At 34.9% G+C, this 23928-nt stretch overlaps 1 protein-coding gene and 1 pseudogene across 1 annotated transcript; both read left to right on the forward strand.

Annotated features, from left to right (window-relative positions):
* The first annotated feature begins 3516 nt into the window (after positions 1-3516).
* On the forward strand, positions 3517-7419 carry LOC143551263 (vicilin-like seed storage protein At2g18540). Its single transcript, XM_077041731.1, has 5 exons — positions 3517-3924; positions 5432-5625; positions 5725-5805; positions 6419-6685; positions 6772-7419. The coding sequence occupies exons 1-5, from the start codon at positions 3633-3635 to the stop codon at positions 7417-7419; spliced, it is 1482 nt and encodes a 493-aa protein (XP_076897846.1). The 5' UTR covers positions 3517-3632.
* Positions 7420-16530: 9111 nt separating this feature from the next.
* On the forward strand, positions 16531-17256 carry LOC143551225 (vicilin-like seed storage protein At4g36700; annotated as a pseudogene).
* The last annotated feature ends 6672 nt before the right edge of the window (positions 17257-23928 follow it).

Consider the following 23928-nt stretch of genomic DNA (forward strand, 5'->3'; position numbering starts at 1 on the left):
AAGATTGATATATGATTATTGATGTTTACTATTTCTGTGTGTTCGGTCGGTTTAGGTTTACGTTGGTCTGAACGATCTGTTACCAGTTGCTAGATAATTAGTCATATAACTGTTTGTTTAGATTGAATACGATAAAACGTACAATTACCCTTAACTGAGTCACACTGGCAATGACTGTTTGATAACCAGTGCCGTGTGTAAAGTAATTGTTGACGTCTAAGGTTTTGTCTGGTTGATTAGTTTTTAGTTAATCGTTAATAATCAATTTGTTAGGTTGCATGAGATACTGTTTGGTTGATTACTTGAATTCCCGGGTGTGGGTTGCTTTGTTAACTGCTTAATACTCGTTTACATGTTCGTTGCCTAGTTCTCTTAATTTAAGTATTACTTGTGTGATCAACACTAAAACCGTTTACTTCATAATATTAAACCTGTTACACGAATTACATTAACTACATACTCCTTGTGATACGATACCCTACTTGTTCTAACTATTTAGAATAATTAGGTTTTTGATTGACTCAAACGACGGTTATCAGACACGAACCTGTTAACACGACACAACACGGGTTTTTAACATATTTAAGTTTGAGTTTAACATGTTTCGTGTTTTAAACATGTCGACCTGTTTAAGACATGTTTAAATTTGTGTCATAACATGTTACATGTTAACATGTTAGTAACGTGTGTAGATTTTTTTCTAAAATAATAAATATATGTACACTCCTATAGTTTTAACCTAAAGGCATACTTACAGACGACATTTCACTAATGCCCGTCTGAATTCGATATTATATTTTTATGGATGTTGTGATTTACATCCAGGGTCCTTTGTTTCAAGTATGTTATGAATTTGTCGTCTTTTGTTTCAAGTATGTTATGAATTTGTGGTTTTTTGTTTCAAATACGTTATGGATTATCTATTAATTAAGATTTTTATGCTCATTTTGGAAATTTTGGTTCGTTACACGTGTATTATTTATTGTGTCTTTAAACAGATCCCTTAACAGGTTAACATGTTACTAAATAGGTTCGTGTTTGGAAAAGATGACAGGATTAATTATCGTACTGTGTTCATGTTTAGCACAACAGGTCATCGTGTTTTATTGTGTCGTGTCCGACATGTTATGACAGCCCTAAATAAAAGAGATAAAAATCAAAATTTGCATTCAGTCAGTTTTCGTTACGTTTATTACAGGTCGAAACTAAAAAAACATAAACTAAAGAAAACAAAAAATAAAATCATTGACCAACGCGATAACGTCAAGTGGTTCAATTGGCAGTTAGTGGCACCAACCTTGAAAATATTATATATAATTCCCACATGTTTCGTTGTTTGGAAAAATAATGCATTACGAATTTTCTCTCTCATTTTAAGTGGTAACATTCCCTTAATTGATCTATAAGCAAGTCACTTTATAAGATACATGTACAATGCTTTGAAGACCAAACATTTTAAAAAGAAGACCCCAATCTTAAAAAGAAGAGACCTCAATCTATTATAAGTAATACTTGTAGGAAAAAATAAACACGTTTCAAACAATCTAAAGGAACATAATTTCGTTTCCCATGAACAAAATCCTATTTTCCATTGCTAAAAAAAATTTAGAATGTGATATAAACGTAAAAAAATGGAACGGAAAACATCTCACTTTATTGAAAAGAGATTGTACGGATCTAGGAATAATATACAAACTCGCCACCTAGATAGACTAGGAGACTAGAATTGGCTGTTGGGAAAAACGACCACCTAGCCACGAACGGTATACAAAAAGTGCGGAATTAATCTTCGTTTGGCTAAACTTTTTCTTGACCCGAATGAACCAATGAGGATGCAAACAAATAGGGTAATTAAAAATAAATAGGACACAATAATTTTAGCGTGGAAAACCTCTCAAGGCGAGAGTAAAAACCACGGGACTACTAGAGCCGCTTCAAATCCACTATCACCAATAATGAGCAATACAAAAGTTCTTCTCTAGGTAAAACTAGAGGCATACACAAAACATCATATACTTGGTACAAACAATCTTCAAGTATATGAAATCAAAATACAAAATAAACGAGTAAGATGTATCACCAACGAGAGAATGAATCAATCTCTGGCACGTCTCCTATCTTCCAAAAACACCAAAAGAATTGAGCAAAAACTTCCTTTCTCTTACTAATACTTTTCGGCAGTAGAGAAACTAGAAAAACCCCAACTCTTCTTCGTATGTATTTAATGTTGTCAGGTGAGGAGAAAATAATACCCACCGAAATATAAAAACCTATTTCCTTGCTTTTTGTTTCTCACGTGACAAGCCCAACACAAACCCACCACAATTACTTTGTGGTTACGTAGCCCAAAACAAAAAAAACCAATATTGGTTTATGTCTTGGTAATTGGTATTCATACAGATGAGAACTCATTTCTTTTCTTTCATTTATTATTAATAATAATAATAACACCCATGTAAAATAATATTTGTTGGGCTTTCTCATAGGCAAAAAATGCCCCAACAATCGGGCCCCATTACAACCCAACTACAGGCACTAAAATCGACCATGCGCTAAGGGTCAGAACCCGATAAAGCCGAGCCAGCTGATCCCCTAAAATAGACCATGCGCAAGGCACCAAGAAAAACAACCCAGCATGGCCACAAAATAGACCATGCGTAAAGGGTCAGAGGCACCAATAGAGCCGAGTCATCATGGCTCTAAATTACTAGACCACACTAAGGGTCAGTCACTAGGACCGTGGATCCAGCTAGGCTTCGTTTCTACTTAGGCGCTGAGAGTTAGGTGCCTTTGTAGCCAAACGAGTTAGGCAGCTCCATAGCCTAAGTAGCTTGGTTGGGCACCATTGTAGCCTAGCTGCTGAATTGGAGTTGGTTTGGATGTTGTGCATTTTGCTTTCTAAGGCAAGGAAGGTGTCGTAACAGAGCATGCCAAGATTCTCCGAAGTCTTGGTCGTACATGGCACCTTTGTGGCATGTTCATGGACTTTTAGGCACGGCACCACCGTAGTCTAGTGATAACACATGTCCTAAAGTGATTTTGTCTACTTAATTTTGCTTGATACTTTGGGCATGTTCATTTGGTGCCTAGTGACACCCAAGAGGTCGGGTTATGTTGATTAGCTATGCATGTTTAATTTAGTTAGAAACTTTTTGGGATAATTTTGACTTTATTTAAAGAATGGTGATTATTTTGACTAAAAGGTTTAACCAATATATACAACTGATTTTGCTTAAATCTTTGAAAATCATAAGAAAATATAGAATTTTGTGGGGGGGAAAACATTTTCGTATAGTGTACCTGATGCTTCACTGTCATATAACAATACATGTATACCTTTTTATACGTACTATTATTTTGTAATGATTTTCATTTTTCAAGCTCCAGATAAATAAATAATAATTTTTGTTCTCTTTCTCAATATCATCTGCATGCCCATCCAAAACAATGGCCGAAAACTCCAGTAGGTAAAAGACGACCACGACCGACGTTTATAAATCATAGTACATGACTCACCAACATCCCACCATATCCACTTGTTCAACACCAAATGCCACGTAACACTCCACTCTCCCGCTTTATATATAAAAACATCATCCCCTACAAACAATTTCAAGAAAACGATTACGAAAATGAGGATCAACTCCTTTTCAATATGTCTTGTACTATTGGCATGCTTTGCAATAACAGCTTTAGGAGGTAGTGGTGGTTCTGTTGCAAGTTCGGTGCCTGTGAGTGACGGACCTACGGTGAGGCAGGATGAGAGGTGGCCGCTTGTGTCGTCGGAGTTTGGTGAAAACTCAGCCGTTAAGATTAGTGATGGAAAGAATGGGTGCTACTACCTCCAATTTATCACCTTGAATCCCCGTTCTCTCTTTCTGCCTGTTTATCTTCATTCACAAATGGTTCTCTATGTCAACTCAGGTATATATGAATTATGCATAAATATGTTATGTATTATTAATCAGTTATATGAAGTGTACGTTAATCTTGATAAAGTTTTAAAGAATTAGAGTTTAGTTTGAGTCAGTTTTTTAAGTTTATCGAGTTGTTTAAGTTCAATGTTTTTATCCTTTACTTAGGGTAAGTTAACAAGAACTTGAGTCGTAGTTTGTTTTGGTTTTAAGTTTCCTATAAATAGTTTGTATAGGAATGGTTATGGGTGTTCACGGTCTGGTTTACACGGTTTTTAGGTCAAACTGTAAACCGAATCGTTAGTACGTAACAGTTTTTTAGTTTTGTAAACCAAAACCAAACCGGTGAACTCCTAAACCAAACCGTTAGTAACGGTTTGGTTTCACGGTTTATACGTTTTTTGGGATTTTATAGAAAAAACTCCAAAATAATTTATTTTATTGTATAGCTCTCAATAATTTACAAATTTTAACAAGCATCACTTATTTTTGGGTTCTCATTTGAAAAACCGAAAGGCTGGTTAACGTTTTTGCGTTTTAAAATTGGGCTTAGCTCACTTCTGTTTGCTTGGTATTTAGTAAAAGTAATAATTTATATTGAACACACTAATAACTATTATTAATTATGTCTAGTAATACACACATATATATAATATGTAAAATATTTAAAATACATATAATTAAATCATACGATCCGGTTCAGTTTTTTACGTTAAGTTTTTTGTACAAACCGTAAACCAAACCGTTGGCCACGGTTTGAAAACTTTCAAACCAACCGACTTAAAGTTAAGAAATAAAACCAACCGTAAAACCAAACCGATGACGGGTTTGGGCGGTTTCGCGGTTTCAAACAAAAACCGTGAACACCCCTAGTTAGGGTTGATGATTTGCGTGTGTATCATGTTTCAATTTTAGGGGGTGTTTGGGATTCCTTATTTAAGGTAAAAATGTCTTTTTGTGATAAGTTAAAAAGGTCTTATGGCTTTTTAATAAAGAGTTTTCAAAAAAGTGTTTGGATTAACATAAGACAATAAGTTATTTTTTTAAAAGTGTTTGGTTTAACTTATTGATTTAAATGACCAAAATGGACATAATTTAGCAATGGGGGAATGGAACTTGGAAGGGTATAATGGGTATTCTAATCCTATAAGGAGATAAATTAGCAAACTTCAACTTATTAAAAACCCTTATTTTAGCTTTGTTGATAAAGGAGAAATGAAAAAGGCCTTATGTGTTCCCAAACACTTTGTTAACACAAAAAGGACTTATTCAACCATCATAAGTTATAAGGAGAGGAAAATAAGGAATCTCAAACACACCCTTAAGTAACAGTCGAATGAGTTTGTTCAAATTGTGTGTTCTCGTGCTTGATAATCTGGGCCTGATTTCCAACATTATATACATATAGATAAATTGCAATAAATCTTATGTATGTGACAAATCTTATGTAATATATTTTACGTGATCGATTATTCGATTATAACTGATGTATATATATTATGTCCTTGATATATAAGGCAATGGGACATTGAGTTGGGTCAATGCGGAAAAAGATGATAAGCTCCAACAAGTGAATTTGAAGCAGGGAGATGTTTACGGACTGAGTAGTAACACTGTTTTCTACATAGAAAACAACGTTGAGTCCTTTCAATACCAGCCCCAAAACCTTCAAATATATGCCATTTTTCCTGGCTCAGAGGTGGAGCTACAAGTATGAACATCGATCAATGACTTAATTTAGCGTCCATTTTAAATCAGCTTTATGCTACATGTTTTACATACGAAAATTAACAATGTTTACATGTTGCAGAATGATCAACGTGCCGGAGTATACACCAGTGTGCATGATTTAGTACTAGGGTTTGACAACCAAGTCCTTCAACAACTTTCAGTGTACTACCTCTCTCACTACACATACATAATATATGTACACACACATCGTCTTATGTCTAATCTCACACCGTTACAAACGGCGAATGTCAGAATAGAGGTCGTACCGTCATTTTGACCAAATTTTTTGAAAGTTTGTCAAGCGGTTTTCTGGATTGTTCAATTAACGCCCGTTTTAATCAATAATTTTGAAAGTTTGACTTTTTTTTTTTGTCAAAACGTTTGTCTGATTGTTTTTTGGATGGCCGTTAGATGGTGTGAAAACAAATGGGAGCTGCATAACTACATAACAGCCCATATATAAAATGTTCTACTCAAAAATCATTTACAAGGCTTATAATACATTCAAAGGCCGGTTTACCATAAAATAAATAATTTAATTTTCAGATTTTGAGTTTCCACAAAGAGATCGAGCAAGAATCACCACACCTGGAAGTGTTTTATTTATTTATTTTTTACTAAAACTAACCCAACTTCAGTAAGTATGATTGTGTCTTTTAGAATAATAGTATAGAACAAATCTTAAATCCCCTAATTCATTTAAGCACTAAAAAGGTTGAGCCAATTTCTAGATTGTCGAGTGCATATATTGGAAACTATGGGTCTAATTTCAGGTGCCGACGGAAGTTATAGAAGAGCTAAGAGTAGCAGAAAAGCAACCATTGATTGTTGAAGGACAGTCTGAAATGAGTACTTTGATGGGGAAGGTTGGTTTTTGGGGTATCAGAACCTTACTAGGAAAGAAAAAGAAAGCATATAATCTTTTTAGCGAGAAGCATGATGTCGAAACTTGCTTTGGATGGAGTGCAACCGTGGCTAGTAAAGAATTGGATGTACTGAAATACACCAATTTTGGTGTGTTCATGGTGAATCTAAACAAGGTCGGTTGTTTGAAACTTGTCTTAATGTCACAAGATTTTATTATGATACGTTCGTTTAAGGGTTTGTGATGTTTTATTGTTGAAAGGGATCGATGATGGGACCACATTGGAATCCAAGCGGAGTTGAAGTTGCGATTGTGTTGCATGGACAAGGAGTGATTGAAGTGGTTTGTCCTGGCATTGCGGGCGAAACAGAGTGCAAGAGTTCAAGGCTAACGGTTGAAGAAGGTGATGTGTTTGTGGTACCAAGAGATCATCCTATAGCTCAAATATCCTTCAATAATGACTCCTTTGTTTTTATGGGGTTCTCATTGAAATTTAAGGATGAAAGTTCTCAGTATCTATGGGGCAAATTGTCTATTCTTCAAAGGTTGGATAGAAAGGTGTTAGAGAAGTCTTTTAATGTTAGGAACACAACATTAGATTGGGTTTTGTCAAAGAAAAGTGAAGATGTCATCTATGAATGTGTTTTGTGTGCTGAGGAAGAAGTCGCGGGGAAAAGCAAGGAAGGAGAAGAAGAAGGAAAAGGTAAAGGAGGCGAGTCGCAAGAAGGAGGAAGAGGTGGACAAGGTAGTTGGGGAGAGTGGCAAGAAGGAGGAAGAGGTGGACAAGGAGGTGGGGGAGGGTGGCAAGAAGAAGGACGAGGTGGAGAAGGCGGAGGAGGATGGTGGCAAGGAGGAGACGGTGGAGGGTGGCAAGGAGGAGGAGGAGGTGGAGGGTGGCAAAGGATGTAAAGGAGGCATGAATATGCCGAGTAGGTGGCGGCTAAGGGTAGAAGAGCGACCGAGGAAGGTTGCGACATCCTCATTATATATATGTAATATGAGGTTGTAAAATAAATAGGGGTAAAAGCTTGTATTAATCTGGTGAGCTTGTGTGTTTTTGTTAATAAAAGAGACTGTTTGGTTAAAGAAAAAGAACTTTTTGTTAATATGGCTATTGGCCAGGAGACTAAGGCTTCCATGATGTTGACTGTTATTGTTAACATCCATTGGCATGATCCTTTTTTATAGATTTGTGGCAATAACAATTGTTAATAGGAGTAATGTGGTAATTAATTATCCTTTTATAACGACAAACAATGTTAAATAGAACATAAGAGGGACCTTACCATCACACCATATTAGTGATCGAATTATTTTAACATCATGAAGTTATTTTTCGTTGTCCTATTAAAATATATTATTGGTTAGAATTAGGATTGAGAGAGAAAAACATACTTTCATATTACATACGTGTTTGTTTTACTTTCTCCCATAATGCTTCTATGAATCAAATCAATTTTTTTTATAAATCATATATCAATTTTAAATTTTAAAACCGGAGCAAAGAGGCAGTAAGTATTTGTCAGGCATTGAAGAAGAGTGAAGATATAGTAGAAGAATGCAATTAAAGCAAACAGATTTTAGAAGCATGATAATGAAAAACATATATAAAAAGTTTAAAACCAACAAGATCGAAGAGAAAAACAATACCAAAAACACATTTTCTTTAGAATCAAAATAAGATCCAAGAGTAATAATCACATCATGAACAATTAGTTATCAACGTGCATCATCACATCATTAAAAAATTTACAAAAGTAATCTAAATCCAAATCAGGCACTTACACTTGAAGTAAAAAAAAAGGACAACAACTCCCTCTTAGGCTAAACGTAGTGGGCGAGGGTTGGGGGCAAAATAGGGCGAGGAAGGGCTAGAACACCGCTCCCCTGGGCGATAATTGGGCGAAAAGGGGCGGGGGCGGGGTTTACTTGTCGCCGGTTGGAGAAGAAAATAATAATATTATATTAATATGACCGTTGTAAAACGGTCAAATGTTTAAAAAAAATTAATTTAAACAATATATATATATATATAAACATACACCTTCTTCATTTCATACATAATTCATACCCAAATTCTTCAAAAAAATTAGCAAAATGAATCCTACAAACTAGGGGTGTTCACGGTCCGGTTTTGACGGTTTTTCAGTTAAACCATGAACCAAACCGTTAGTACGGTTTTCTATGATTGAAAACCAAAACCGAACCGTTGAAAATTGAAACCAAACCGAACCGAACCGCTAATAACGGTTTGGTTCCGGTTTGGTTTCACGGTTTAAACTTTTTCGACCTTATGCAAAACTTATTTAAGTAATGTTGTGTTATTTTGTTGATCTATTCTAATGCTGAACTCTTCGTCGTAGCTTTGCTGAGGTCTTCAACACAATTATACCATAATAAACAACATAAGTACATGAAACTTTTACTACCATACATATTAATTTAGACATTTTAGAACCACAACACAAAAATTACTTTTTAATGAATTCTTTGTGAACTTGGGGATAATGACCATAAGCTATTTTATAAGTATAAACTCATAACAGAATTTGATCTTTTAAGTGCAAATCTGCTACTCACCTTGGATTAAGAAAAAAAATATAGATATGGATAAATACAATCTGTCATAACCCATTTATATCAAGCATAACCACATGTAACATAGACCACTTTCAGTTAAGCCTAGGATATGTGTGTATACATATAAATATTCAAAAACAAATAAATATCCTAATCTCACGGTCCGGTCCGGTTTTATACGGCCGGTTATCGGTATAAATCGCAAACCACACCGTTTGTTACGGTTTGAAAGTTTTGAAACCGACCGACCAAAAACTAGAATTCAAAACCGACCGTGAAACCGAACGGATGACCGGTTTGGACGGTTTCGCGGTTTGAAACCAAACCATGAACACCCCTACTACAAATAACCCGAACCAACCGACACTCGTGGAACTCGCCGCTACCATGAGAGAAATCATCAAAAAACATAAAAAATGTGTCGAGGAACTCAACGATGCCATGAAAGAAACCAACAAACAACACGAAAAGATTGCCCAAATGTTGGAATTGCGGGAAATGAGTGAAGAATACGAATCCCTCAAAGCGGCCGGGTTACACGAAGAGGCCGCATTATTGCAACGACAAAGAATTGAAAAAATGCGCGAATATTGTGGATATTAGTTTTTTTTAGATATGTTTTTTAATATTTTTAGCTATGTATTTTTTTTTTTAATTTTAATGCATTATTTGTATGTTTTTTAATTTTTTGTATTTCTTTTTAATTTTAATGCATTTTTATTTAATTATTTTAATAAATTGGTTTTTATTTAATTAGTTTAATTATAAAAAGAAAATAATAAAAAAAGACACTGTGGGCCCAACTTGTAGCCCCTACACCATTACACCAAATGTTTTCATAACCGGACCGGACACCGAACCGGACGGCGGTCGGACCGGCCGAACAAATTTGGTCAAAAATGACTGATCAAGCTTAAAAAATATTTTTTTCCTTATAAAACCGGTTCAACCGGTCCGGTTTCCGGTCCGACCGGCCAAATCGGTTTGGACCGGCCGGTTCCCTGTCAGCCGAGCGAACTATGTGAACTGGACTGGTCGGTGGACCAAATCTCCCGGTTCGACCGGCCGGTCCGGTCCGGTTTCAACAACACTGATTACACCCCAAAAATAAATTTCCACTCTATGCTAACTGGGCGCCACGTGTCACAATTCGTCCCCAATTATAGCCCCTCCACTACACATGGCCTTAGGGACCGCACACGCAGATTGAAGAAGATAATAGTTTTGAGGATTGTTTGCAATGTACTCATTGTTGATGCTGGTTGATTTACTTAGGAGGACATCAATAAAGGTTCAAGTGTTGGATGATTAATCAAATCAAAAGTGTGTCATTGTAAAAAAATAATTCATTTCGATCAAAATAATATTTTTAACATCGTTTAGAACTACGTGTCAATACAAGAGTGAGTCTTTATAAGACCGGATGTCAACATTAATATGCAAATATAAATTAAAGTTTTTCGAAGAAAAATGCAACAAACGGAGTTGCAGTTTGCTACGGTGTGGTTGTCTGGTTGAGCACTTGATCTCATACCAAAATCAAAATATGGAATTGCAATTAAAAGGTTAGTGGGCTGGACTACTGAAGAAATAAAAGAGTTAGGCCTCAAGTAAAGAAAAGATTGGGCTTATGCTACCGAGTGAACGGTCCAGAAAAGAAATCGGAGCAATGGAAATGCAAAGTGAATTACACAATTGAGTGTGCAATATGCACATTTAGTATGATCCTACATTCCTACTTTTGTTACTACTTTTCTTTAGTTTGAAAGACGATTTGTAATTAGTTAATCTGATAGTCATTTTTCTTTATCGAAGATTATTAGGGCTGCACTATCTTCGTATGTGATTGAACTATTAGGCTGTTCACTATGGAGACGCCATCGCCACGTAAGAAATGAAGCTTCGAAGCTCTTCTCCATAACGTCCCGTTGTGGTTTAAAGCCTCTTGGGCACCCCAATATATTATACATATATATATATATATATATATATAGAAAAATGTTTAAATAAAAAACAATTGTTTTGTAAGAAGTGTGAGAAGGCTTTAAAATGAACCACACCACATAAATAGGACACTATACCATGTAAATAGGAAACTATATGGTTTTTAAAACTACTAATCTCAACCACTAGATCCTAGATCTAAGGGCCTAAATCTATTCTTATTCTTCTCACAAAACTATTGTTTTTCACATTAACCTTACCATATATATATATATATATATATATATATATATATATATATATATATATATATATATGGGTGGGTTAACGTACAATAATGGCTTATTGTACATTAGGTACGCGACATTCCAGAACGTTTGATTAAAAAACGCGCGGTGGCAATTTCGTAAATAACCCAACAGTAGTTCGCGATCAAAATTCGTCGATTACAAATCAACTCTGATCCAAATTCGGAACTTGTCGCTCAATCTAATCCAATTTCTAAACTCTAATCACAGCTTACAGTATGAAATATCAAAAGTCAAAAACCAAAATTGAAATAGAACGGCACTGAACATTAAAAATCTTCAAATTGACCAAAAATTGATGATTTAATCAATCGAATTGATGTGTAAGAGGCTTTAGAATCATCAATCGATTATGAAAATACAGATTAACACACTTAATTGAGCTATTATTAGGGTTCATGTTTAAACGTTCTACTCAAAGTTTATACGTTCTGACCAAAATAAACACCAAAATGGTGATTTTAATCAATCGAATTGATGTGTAGAAGTATTTAGAATCATCAAACGATTATGGGATTGCAGAAATAACACACTCAATCGAGCTCTTATTAGGGTTTAAAATGTTATGTTTAAACGTTCTGAAACAAAACTGAAGACCTATAAACGTTCTGATACGTTCAATGAATTTCTGGGTGTTAAAAAATGAACATCTTTAAACGTTCTAATACTTTCAATAAAATTCTGGTTGTTCAAAAATCATGAACATTTTTAAACGTTCTAAGAAGTTCTAGGTATTGAAAAAAGTTTAGAAGTTCTGAAATTCTAAACTAACAAAAAAAATTAAACACCTGAAGTTCAGAACTTCTAAACTAACAAATGTTAAATGTTGTGTTTTTTCAAATGTTAAACCTTTAAACGTTCAGGCAAAAAAGTTTAGACGTTCAAGCAAAAGAGTTTAAACGTTCAGGAAAAAGAGTTTAAATGTTCAGGCATAACCCACTAAAAATTGAAAAAATTAATCAACCGAATCTTCAAATTGATGATTAATTAGATCAATTTAAAGGTTAATTGATGAATTAGGTTCATCAATTTCAATTTCAATTTCAATTTTATCAAAATATTAACAAACCTGTGAACAAATAATAAACGACGATGTATGATGATTGTGGATGGTGGCTTCGAAAATGGACGAAATCGTTGTACGATGAAGATTGCTGAATGGTGACGATGAAGGTGGACGGAATCGATGGGAGCAGTGGATCAGATTTGACGAAAATTACAAAACTTCCATCGCGTTAAATTGAAGATCGACGGGTATAGGAGTCGCGTACGTATTGTATGATAAACCATTATTGTATTGGATCCTTTATCTATATATATATGTGTGTGTGTATGTTAAATTTGTATGAGAGGGAGAGAGAGAGAGAGAGAGAGAGAAAGGAGGAAGGCCCACAAAAATACGACAAATGGCACCGATCTTCCCCCCCCCCCCCCCAACACCCACCCGCCCTCTAAACCGCGCCCCAAGGCAGCCCACTTCGGCGCCCATAGCGTGGTGTCTTATAAATTGTGGACTATGGTTGAACTACCAAAATGGCATGTCATTATGGAGAGATCCCGTCGTGTTGTTACTTGTTACGTGTACCATGTGCGATTGATCAATTTTAACTTATTTGAATGTTTATGCAATTTGTCAAATGATCAAGTGAAATCACCACTTAATTTTTTATTAATTAAATTTGAATTTGAAAGTGATTGTGTATTTCTTATCTTGTGTTGTTGTGTAGCATGTTAGTTTAGTTGTAATCTATTTTGCTTTAGTTTAACTTACCGTCGCCACCATCATCGATTTATAGGTTTTTACAATCAAAGAAACCATATAATACGTGTATTGACAGCATTTTTGTGAATACGACCCTTAATTACTCTAATTGTGTAGGTTAATTAGGATTTTGAATGAAATGGCAACCATCATCAATAACCATGATATATATCAATAATCATATGCTTGATAGACCGAACGCACATGGATTCGGAGAGATTGGCAACCCTTTGAAGTTATGTAAACAAATCAAAAATCAATGTAACATATCTTAATTTTTTTTATTGTGTAAATATTTGAATAACAAAATAGAATTTTTGTAACATCCAACCGGCCTAAAGAAGTCAAAGGCAAAGATGAAATCATTGAACGTGACACCGAAATCTCTCGACAAACTCACCGAGCGGATGAAAAAATTTATGGATCGAAAAGAGGGAACTATGGAAGTGTTAAAACCGCAAATGCAATAGTTTCTATTTAGTCAAGACATTAACATACTAACGATGGACCGAACACACATGGATCCAGAAAGATTGACAACCCACTTGAAGTTATGTGAACAAATCAAGAAACAAGATAACATATCTTAATTTTTATTTTTAGTGGATGTACATTTTTATTTTTTTACTTTTTACATTTACTAAATATAAAAAAAAATATGCTAGTCATATGTTTTTTATAAATTTATTGTTGAAATAGGTGATAACGTGACGTTTGAAAAAAAATGTAGCGTTATGAAATACATGACTAATTTTTAAAGAAAGTTTGTAATCCGATATAGCAAGTATGTGGCATTTGGTGAGGGTTTGAAAAGCAGTAACATTATATATATCGTTTACAACCAGATATAAGACAGTAATTAGCAATACGCGTTTCAAATCCGTCCCATTTTCACATCTAGATCAATGTTTTCATAATTGGATCGGACATCGAACCGGATGGCCAACCGGTTCCGGTTTTCCAGTCGGTGAACCGAATCCCGGTCGAATCGGTTCGACCGGCCAACCCGGTACAGTCTAAACAACATTGATCCAGAGTTACCACTACTCTTACTAAATGGGCAGTGACTTCACTCCAAAATACTACTCACATGATTACATTGCAACTTTTCGAAACTGCATGTAACTTCCCATCCACGTGTTCAACGCCCAATGCCACGTCAAACTACACTCACTCTACTTAACCTGGTCTTCCTCCCTTCCATGCTAATAATTCAACAAAACAATTACCAAAATGAGATCAAACTGTTTCTCAATTTGTCTTGTACTCTCCGCATACTTGCTCTTTTTCCATCATGCAATTGCAACTACAACTACAACTACAACTACAACCTTCAGTGGTAGTGGTAGTCGCATTGACAAACCTACGGTACTAAGGAAAGACGAGAGGTCGCCTATAGTCTGGTCAGAGTACGGTGACATCTCGGCCATCAAGATCACTGACGGCGTAAATGGATGTTACCACATCCATTTTATCACCATGGACCCTCACTCTTTATTCCTTCCTACTTATCTTTATTCAGAAATAGTTTTATTTGTCAATTCAGGTACTAAATTTTCTAATGACATATTATTTTGAATGATAATAATAAATAGTTTTGACATCATCAGGCAACGGAATGCTGAGCTGGATCGAAGTTGACAAAGAAGACAATGAACTCCAACAACTAAAGTTGAAGACGGGAGACATCTTCACATTGCAACCCCAAACTGTTTTTTACTTACGAAATAATTTAGCCGACAATCCACAAGATCTTGAAATCTATGCGGTTTTTTTCGATGGAATGGTACGATGATTTTAATTCTTGGATTCTTAATGATTATTGAGATTTATGTGCAATGTAGGTTCATTTGATAATTTCCGCACGTTGCAGAACCAGGAATGTGGGCGAGTATACACGAGCGTTAGTGACATGCTGCTACGGTTTGACAACAATGTCCTTTTAGCAACACTTAATGTAAACTCATCTGTTTCTTTATCTATAGTTTTTGATATATTGTACTAAACAGTGAAACAAATGTAAAAATCCTGGTTTAGAAAGTTAACACTTTTGTTAAGTTACCAGAAAAAAAAAACGTATATTTGCGACTACAATTTCAGTTGCTAGAAAAATGTGTAATTGCAATAACAATTTTAGTTGAAAATGACTATTTTTATGACCATTTAAAAATAGTGCTAGAAGTATAAAGAAATGTGATCCCTTCGGGAACGTGGCATCCTAGCATCCCATGGTTCCATACTCGATGAATAGAATAGAGATGATTGGGTTCACCAATGGCCTATCAGTGATCCAAATAACTGTTGAAAAAAGAAATAAAAGAAATGTAAACAAATTCCTAAAATAACCGCATTTTGAATGTAGATGTCAGATCTCGTAGTTTGTAATAAGTGGAATTTCAAGTTTTTTCATTGTCACTTCTGTATTATTTTTATACACTCAGGAACATGAAGTTTAAAACTTTAAATTATTTGACAACACATGCAAGCTAAATAAGCATTTCATTAATTATCAATAAAATACAAATGCACTAAACTATCTGTATTGTTTGTAGTGTTAAATGATGATTATTTACGAGTTCCAGTCTTTTTAAAAGAACAACAAATTAAAAATTTTGGATCTAAAGCATGAAATAGTTTTCTATTTTCAGGTGTCGGAGGAAGTGGTAAAAGAACTAAGAGGAGGAGAAAGCCAATCACTGATTGTACAGGAACGTGAACATGAGCATGAACACGAAACGAATGCTTTCGTGTCGGAAGTTAGTTCTCGGATTGTTAGAGCCTTTCTAAAAACCCAGAACTATGACGTTTTCGCGTTAGAAAACAAAAGGAAAATGAAAAAAGACAAAAAGAAAAAAGATAAAAAGAAAAAAGACAAAAAGAAAAAGGATAAAAGAGAGGCATACAATATTTTCAAGGCTGATCATGATGTCAAAAACCACTTCGGATGGAGTGCGAGCGTGAACAATGAACAGTTGGATGTGTTGCCTAAATCTAATCTTGGTGTGTCCATGGTGAATCTAACCAAGGTAATTTGTTGTTCAAACTTGTTTCATGGTTCAAGATTTTAGTATGATATAATAAAAGAAAAATGGGTCATTTTCGTCATAAATAAGAAATAAGTAGGAAATTGCATTTAGCAACGGTTTTTCAACCAAAATGATTTTGGTTGAAACCTGTCAAGTGAAACGTTTTCCAAAAATATTTCCTACATATTTCCGACACTATTCCTAGGAAAATACTGACACTAACCTAGGAAACTAAAGTATAAAAAAAACTATAATAATAATAATGATTATATATTTTTTTGGAGAAGGTTTAGAAATTATGACGTCTTTCCTAGGACAACGAAAATGATGTTCGACATAATCAAGGTTCTCTCTTTTACTAGAGGTGTATATGTGGGCTTAATGGTTTGATGATATGCTTTATTGTTGAAAGGGATCAATGATGGGACCACATTGGAACCCAACAAGTGAGGAAATAACGATTGTGTTGAACGGACAAGGAATGGTTCAAGTGGTTTGTCCTAGCATTACGAGCGAACCGGATTGCACAACCACACGGTTTCGGGTTGATGAAGGTGATATGTTTGTGGTACCAAGATATCATCCAATGGTTCACATGTCCTTTAGTAACAAGTCATTTGTTTTCATGAGGTTCACAATGACATCAGAAAACAACTCCCCTCAATATCTAACAGGAGAGACTTCGATTTTCCAAACGTTGGACAAAACGTTGTTGGCTGACTCGTTTGATGTTAGGAACACAGAGCTTATGGATGAAGTTTTGTCGGGTCGAAAAGAATCCATCTTTTTGAAATGCAAGTCATGTGCCGAGGATGAAGAGAGATTGATGGAAGAAGAGGCCGAAAGAGAGAGGGAGGGTGAAGGAGGGCGACAAGCGGCGGATATAGAAGGAGAAATAGCTAGAAGGGAACAACAAGTGATGCATAGGAGGTGGAGAAAGGTGGAGGAGGCGGCTGCAAGGAGAAGAAAGGTGGTGGCAGAGGCGAAGGCAAAGGCAAAGACGGAAAGTGGCGAGGAGGAGTAGACGTTAATATTAGTGTTGTGACTATTTTAATGTTATGTACGTGTTTGTTGTTATGAATCTTACTCAACTTGTTTTTGTCAATTAATTTCCAGAAGTCCAAGTTAATCTTTTGATCACTCAAGATTTTATTTCATTGTTTGTGGTATTAGACGTCTAGAATCGAGGAAGATTTGTGTATTATCATAAAATTATTATACACATCATTGTGTACAACACGTAAAGTTGTAAAACAATGACTTAATAGAAATGATTTTGGTTGTATAATAGTTTTCTTTGAACACATTACTTTCCACTACCAATTAATTGGTTATATTGTTGGTTGACCTTCCTTTAATTTGACCCTAATTGACAAGTTAGACGTATAGATTAACAAAATATCCGGTTCCCTTACCGTTTCTAGATGGGGAATTTTAAATAGTTAGGTCGAGTTTTGATAGGCGGAACTAAATTTAAAGGAATTATAATTTATAAAAATAAAAAACTTGGAATTTCAAGTAATTGAATCTAGAATTGAAACTTTCTAAATCAAAGTTTACAAATACGAATAAAAGGTGGTGATTACATCGAAACAGAAAGCAGACGGAGAACAAGTTGTATCGTTATTTCTTTTTGAATTGCAAAACTCAATCTTTAAAAAATGAAATGGAATTTACAATGATTGGAACCTATCGAACGTGTAACCGACGATGCTTGATGCATTAATTGGCACCAGATGCATTACCGAACACGTAATCAACGTAATTATGAATTTAATATTTAAAAAGAAGAATTAAAATGGTTTGTGATTTATTTTGAATTAAGCTCTTATAGTCAAAAACAGTTTCATAAGAGACGTTCTTATTATGGATGAAATGAGTTCATGATATTACATTATTTAACAACTTTATAAACCTTATTTAAAAAGTTTAGAATAACAATTGTTTTAGAAAGGCTAAAAGAAAAGAAAACGGTGGGCAATAGTAATAAGAAATTACTGACGCTAAACGAAAAAAGTAGTAGCAAATTTTGGTTCAGAAATTTGTGATGAGTAGAACGAAAGCACACGTTTGTTTGTTTAACTTTAGCCATACAAAACGTTTAGCATGTTAATTTCATTTGTACGTTAACTTTTCCCTAAATTAGTGTTAACACAAACGAATCTAATTTAATGATCGTGTTTTTTCGTTAAGATAATGAAAGTCTATCCACAAACATGTTGTCCAATTGCCATGATGGAAAAATGAAATGAGTTGATGTGTTGCTAGCTAGTATTAGTAAAAAATTTATTTGATTGGATATGTAAACACGTACACTAAAAAAAACCTTATTAAACCAATAAACGATGTTTACGAATGAGTTCGTGCTCTTTTAATTAAATTAATTAATAAACGTGCTGATTTAAGTTCATTTATTAAATAACGATTTCTTGGGCGAACATTTAATTAAAAGTTCCGTTCGTGTTAAAAACACTCACGCAATCGTAAAAAAATTGATAATACCAAGTTAAATTAAAGTAATTAACATGTTTCAAAGTATAGATCTAAAGCCTAGTCCCTAAGTATCAATCAATCAATCCAATATTAGGTTTGCAAGTTCCCCTTTATTCCCCATCCTGGGTCGTAATAACACCACACCATCCACGTAAAGTTGGGAAGCACCAAATGGAAAATAGCAACTACAAAATGACATGACATAAAGTTGAATTTTAAATTGAAACTTACTACTTAAAGATGAAAAGCCACTTTGAGAAAATGAAAGGCCATTTAAACATCGTCGTCGTCGTCATGTCGTGTCCTCGTACTCCTCCTTTTCGTCTTCGCCAAAATCATCGTCAAGACACATTCACCACGTACCTTCACAACATCTCATGTCATTTCGAATTCTACAAGTGTTAGTTATAAGCAGTTATCAAAAAACTTTTGGCCTACTTGTATCAAGGTGTATAAGATGGTGTTCTTCCTATTAGGTTTGGGATTCAAGTCTTGTGACGCATATTGCCGTGGTTAGTAAGACCCAAAAGACATGTAGCCCCATGGTACCAAAATGTTGAATTGTGCCCCTCCTAAGTATATACTTTACACCTAGAAAGAATAGTGTTACATTCTACCCTCCTTAAAGAGATTTCGTCCTTGAAACACGATATCAAGGAAACATATGAGGGCAATATTTTCTCATTTCATCTTATAACTCACATGTTGAGAATGCGCCCTTCACACGCTTAGGTTGTTCTCTATGGAGAGGATTTAAAGCCCCTCCACGTCATCGCCATGTAAAAAATAGTGTTTCGAATCCCTTCTCCATAACTTCTGATGTAGTTTAAAGCCCTTTACCGCCCTAATATATACACACACATATGTATGTATATGAGAGAGAGAGTGTGAAAAGGAGGGCCCGCAAAAATCTCTCAAAGGCACCGACCATTGTGAAGCCGCCCTCCCTTGCACGCCCCTCGGTGGTGTGCAGGTGCTTCGGCCCCCCATGGGAGCCCCCTTCCGCACCTCATAGCGTGAAGTCTTACAATGTTTCTTTTAAATCTCTAAATACTCATCCATGTATATGTGCAAATATCTTCACCCACGCACTTATGCAAGTGCTAGAAATGATATGTTATATCTCAATGTTTTAGTAGTTCTAGCTCGCATGATAAACCTTTCACGTGAGATTAGACAACGTCTCTTCAAGGGAGACTTTCAAGAAAACGAAAACTCCGACCTTGGACTAAATATATCAGTTGACGTCTTTTATCCGCATAAGATTTTTGTCTCTCTTAGGTGGTATTTAAATGCACCATTATCTCACCAGGTCTCTTTGTAGTAAGTAGTAATACTCACTATATAATTACTGCTCCAGTTTCTCTTGGGTGATTTATCTTAGCAAGCGGATATTTAGCAATTCTCTTCCTAAGTGGTATATGTTGTTGTATTATAAGTTAACCCCACTAATGACGAAAGATTGAATCCCCTATTTCCATAATATATTACAATTGCATGTAACACGTCTTCAAGCATTTGAATCATTCGCAATCCATTCATATTTTGAATGTTAAGGTTTAATTTTTATTTACCACTTCGGTGGGGAGGTTAGAAGTTTTATGCCGCACCCCAACTTAAGGCAGAAAAGTTGGGGCGCGAACTGATTTTTCACAGCTCACAATGTACTATCATGCTATATTTAGGTGACAATATTTAAATAATTAATTTAAATAAACAATTTACAAATAAGTACATCAATTCAAAGAATATTACAAAATTAATCTAATAATCTTGAACAAGTTTTAAATCCTAGAAGGCATCTCTACGTGATCTTCATCTTGCTAAATAATCCAACCTGAATCCTGCAAATGCGTACAAAATATATTTTTTGTCAACATGAGGTAGAGTGAGAAAATCACCAGTTTTAGAACATTATAATAATATATAAAAGAAAACTGCAAAATTGTTATCTGTGAGTATAAACAATCAAATCATAGCATATAAATATTGCAAACAAATAATAATGTGTTGGCTAAACTGTTGCCATGTGAATCGGGGCATTGGTTACCATGATAAAATAATTGAGTTGTCGGTGAAACCATTGTCATGCGATCGGACTTCGGCCGCTACGACATAATGTGATTAATATGGTAGACCTCCTCGGATGTGATAAATAAACAACAAAGCAAGTAACAAGTAGCAAGTAGTCATTCAATTGATACACAACACAAATATAACAGTTTGCATGTTTTAGTACAATGTAAAAATGAAGTTTAATAGAAGATACGCATAAGTCCCCAAACGTATTTAAAAACAGTAAAATAGGGGAGTGATTACTCACCTGATTAGATGAACGAAATACAAGAGATGATGTGAGAAAGTTAAACACTTCAGAATTCACCGTCAAGGATTCCTAGTTATATAATATAATATTATGAGTTATTTGTTAATTGATGTATATAATATTATACATCTTTTTAGCATCAAATAATGCAACTTCTATCAAATAATATAGCTCAAAATGCTAATTATCATATTAAAATGTATTTTCAGGTAAACTCAAGCCTTAAACGAAGAAACAATCGAAAAGCCAAAAAAAATGAAAGAAAATGCAAGAAATCACATGACCACGCCCACGTGCCCCTAGACACGCCCCCATGCTTCTCTATGCAAGAAAAGACAAAAATCTGCAAGAAAAGACAGAATATTGGACACTCAGGCATGGGGTCGTGCCTCAAGAAACATGGGGTCGTGGTCACCTTTCAGAAAAAACAAAAGAAATATAACAGATCACCAAAAGCACGGGGCCATGCCTCAGGAAGCACACCCCCGTGGTGAGTCGGCATGTACGATCTGACAAAGCATTTAATGCGACTGGACACGGGGGCGTGCCTCTTGAGGCACGCGTGCTTGCCTCTCTAGACTGTCTATAAATAGAGGAGCATGTTGCATTGATCAAGTGTGCTTGAAGAAAAGTTCCATACGGGTTTCTCTTATAAAAACACTCACATTACACTCATATTGAAGATCTTGTGAAGAGTTTGAAGGCTTGGAGGTTACCATCATCCATCATCATCATCATCCATCACCATTGAAGAGGGAAAATTCATCCAACATTTAGTTAGATTGTTCTAGCTTGATCATGTGTTTGTTATCTTCATCTCTTTTAATTTTCATAGCTATGCTCATTATGAGTTTGAGCTAAACTCCTTTTACCATCTAAAATCTATGAAGAGGCTTCGTTTTACTTGATGATTATGTTGAACATGTGATTTAGTTTGGTAAAGTACATGGTTATTTTGCAATTATACTTTGATGATGAAATGTTTTATCACTTTAACTCAATACATCAAGGTTGATGATTAACAGTCATTCATGTTCATTCATGTTCTTGGAGAATGTTCATTGATGTTCTTGGAGACTAGAAATGGTAAAAAGAATACCTTGATAACTTATTCAAGATAAAACATGCATCCTTATATTGTACTTAGAAATGATGAGATATAGGTTATGATCTATTTCTCTAGTTTTGATAATTATAAAATAACATTGTTAACATGATTTCTTAGGTTATCATGCTAGTTAAGGAAATCATGTGTTAATAGAATTTGTAACTATAACCTAATAATAAGGTTTATTATTACAACATATATACAATACATACATACATACATGCATGCACACACACATATATATATACACGAAAGTTTGTAACGAGCTTATTCGAAAAGAAATGTAAACTTGATGATGTCGGTTCAATAACATAATGTATATTTTATATCTAATATAATTATTATTAATTTATAGACCATATAATGGATTAAAATAACTAAAAAGAGGTTTAACAAAACTGGGTTAGGGGAGGCTCGAACCTGCGCCCCCAGCCGGTACGTGTCTACAACACACACACACACACCAGCCACTGGGTTGGTGTGTCTAGTTGGTTATAATCCCAAAACAGCAAAATAAATATAACAACTGATAAAATCCCCAAATCCATAAGAACCCAAATTCTGAAATCCGCCAATTTTCGTTGAGTTTGTATAATTAATGTTAGGGTTAATGTTACACGGATTAAAACGAACATGTTGTATCATTGAATTAAATTAAAAAAGAGGAATCGATGATGAACGCCGAAATATAAGCCGACAACCAGAATACTTAAGAACATTGGGGTTAGGATGAAACTTAGAGCAATTAGTGGTAGGGCTTTTGATCGTCAGGTCATGGGGAAGATGCAGTAGGGTTTAATTAGATTATCATGAACCGGTGATGGTATAACGCTATAATGTAAATGCCCGTTTGTTTATTTTTATCAATCCGTATTTCTTTGATTTTATTTCCTAATTACAGTGTCGGCGTAACTCGTATAACACGTTATAACGATATGAAAAGATTAATTCCAAATATATATCGAGGATTAAGGCTCAAGAAACACTCGGGTTGCGGGTTACGGGAAAAATACGGATCCGGATAATGGGTTTGGGTTTGGGATTAATAATATAGTAAAAGGTTTAGGCAAATTTGCAAATTAGTCCTTGAGGTTCTAAGATGGAAACAAAAAGAGTTAAAACTAAGGTTTAGGTGAAAATGTATGTGACATTCGTCAAAATCGGGTCCCGTTTGTACTCCTTTGTATTCGTTTTGTAACTGTTTATCATGTAAATCGACCCGTTTTGTAAACCGAAACTTATAATATAATCAAAATGATGGATATTATGTTACAATATTTTTTTACACTTATTGGGTCTTGAAAACATCCATTTCGGTCCTTAAAATGGCCTTAAAACGCTTAAAACCAACTCCGGGGGCCAAAACTGCCAATTTTGAAAGTTCAAAATTTCCACCAGGTGACCTTAGCACCGCGCTAAGGTCAAGGGGCAGACACCTTAGCGCCGCGCTAAGGTGAGTCTCCACCAGATTGCTTTTTGTGTTCCCTTGTTTGTTTTGTTGTCCAACGAATCCAAGTTTTAACCCTTAAATCACTTGTTTAACCCCTCTAAGCTCATCCTATAAATACCCAACCCTTTCCAACATATGTCCCTGCTCATAAACTTTTTCCTCACTCAAATTCAAAGATCATACAAGGTTATTTTCATGTTTATGCAAAGTTTGACTTCCAAAATTAAACTGAGTTAGTTCTTTATTTTTATTAGTATATCTTAGTCTAAATTAATACTTGAAGCATATGTCACAACAAATATTTAATATACATCCCTTTTTACCTTTGGTAGTTACTTATCCGACTCCGGATGGTTAAGTTTCAGGCCTCGAAAGGCAAGGCTACATGGAGGACTTCGTGTTCTTGATATATATATATATA

The sequence above is a fragment of the Bidens hawaiensis genome, unplaced genomic scaffold (assembly GCF_021521415.1).
Source record: "Bidens hawaiensis isolate Kalapana, Puna unplaced genomic scaffold, B.hawaiensis_p1.1 tig00016275_1, whole genome shotgun sequence".
Lineage (NCBI taxonomy): Eukaryota > Viridiplantae > Streptophyta > Magnoliopsida > Asterales > Asteraceae > Bidens > Bidens hawaiensis.

Bases quoted from the DNA above. Each gene is read 5' to 3' on its own strand.
- LOC143551263 (XM_077041731.1), top strand. From the start codon at position 3,633: ATGAGGATCAACTCCTTTTCAATATGTCTTGTACTATTGGCATGCTTT. The intron at 3,925-5,431 runs GTATATATGAAT...TTGATATATAAG, and splicing joins GGTTCTCTATGTCAACTCAG to GCAATGGGACATTGAGTTGG. The intron at 5,806-6,418 runs GTGTACTACCTC...GTCTAATTTCAG, and splicing joins AAGTCCTTCAACAACTTTCA to GTGCCGACGGAAGTTATAGA.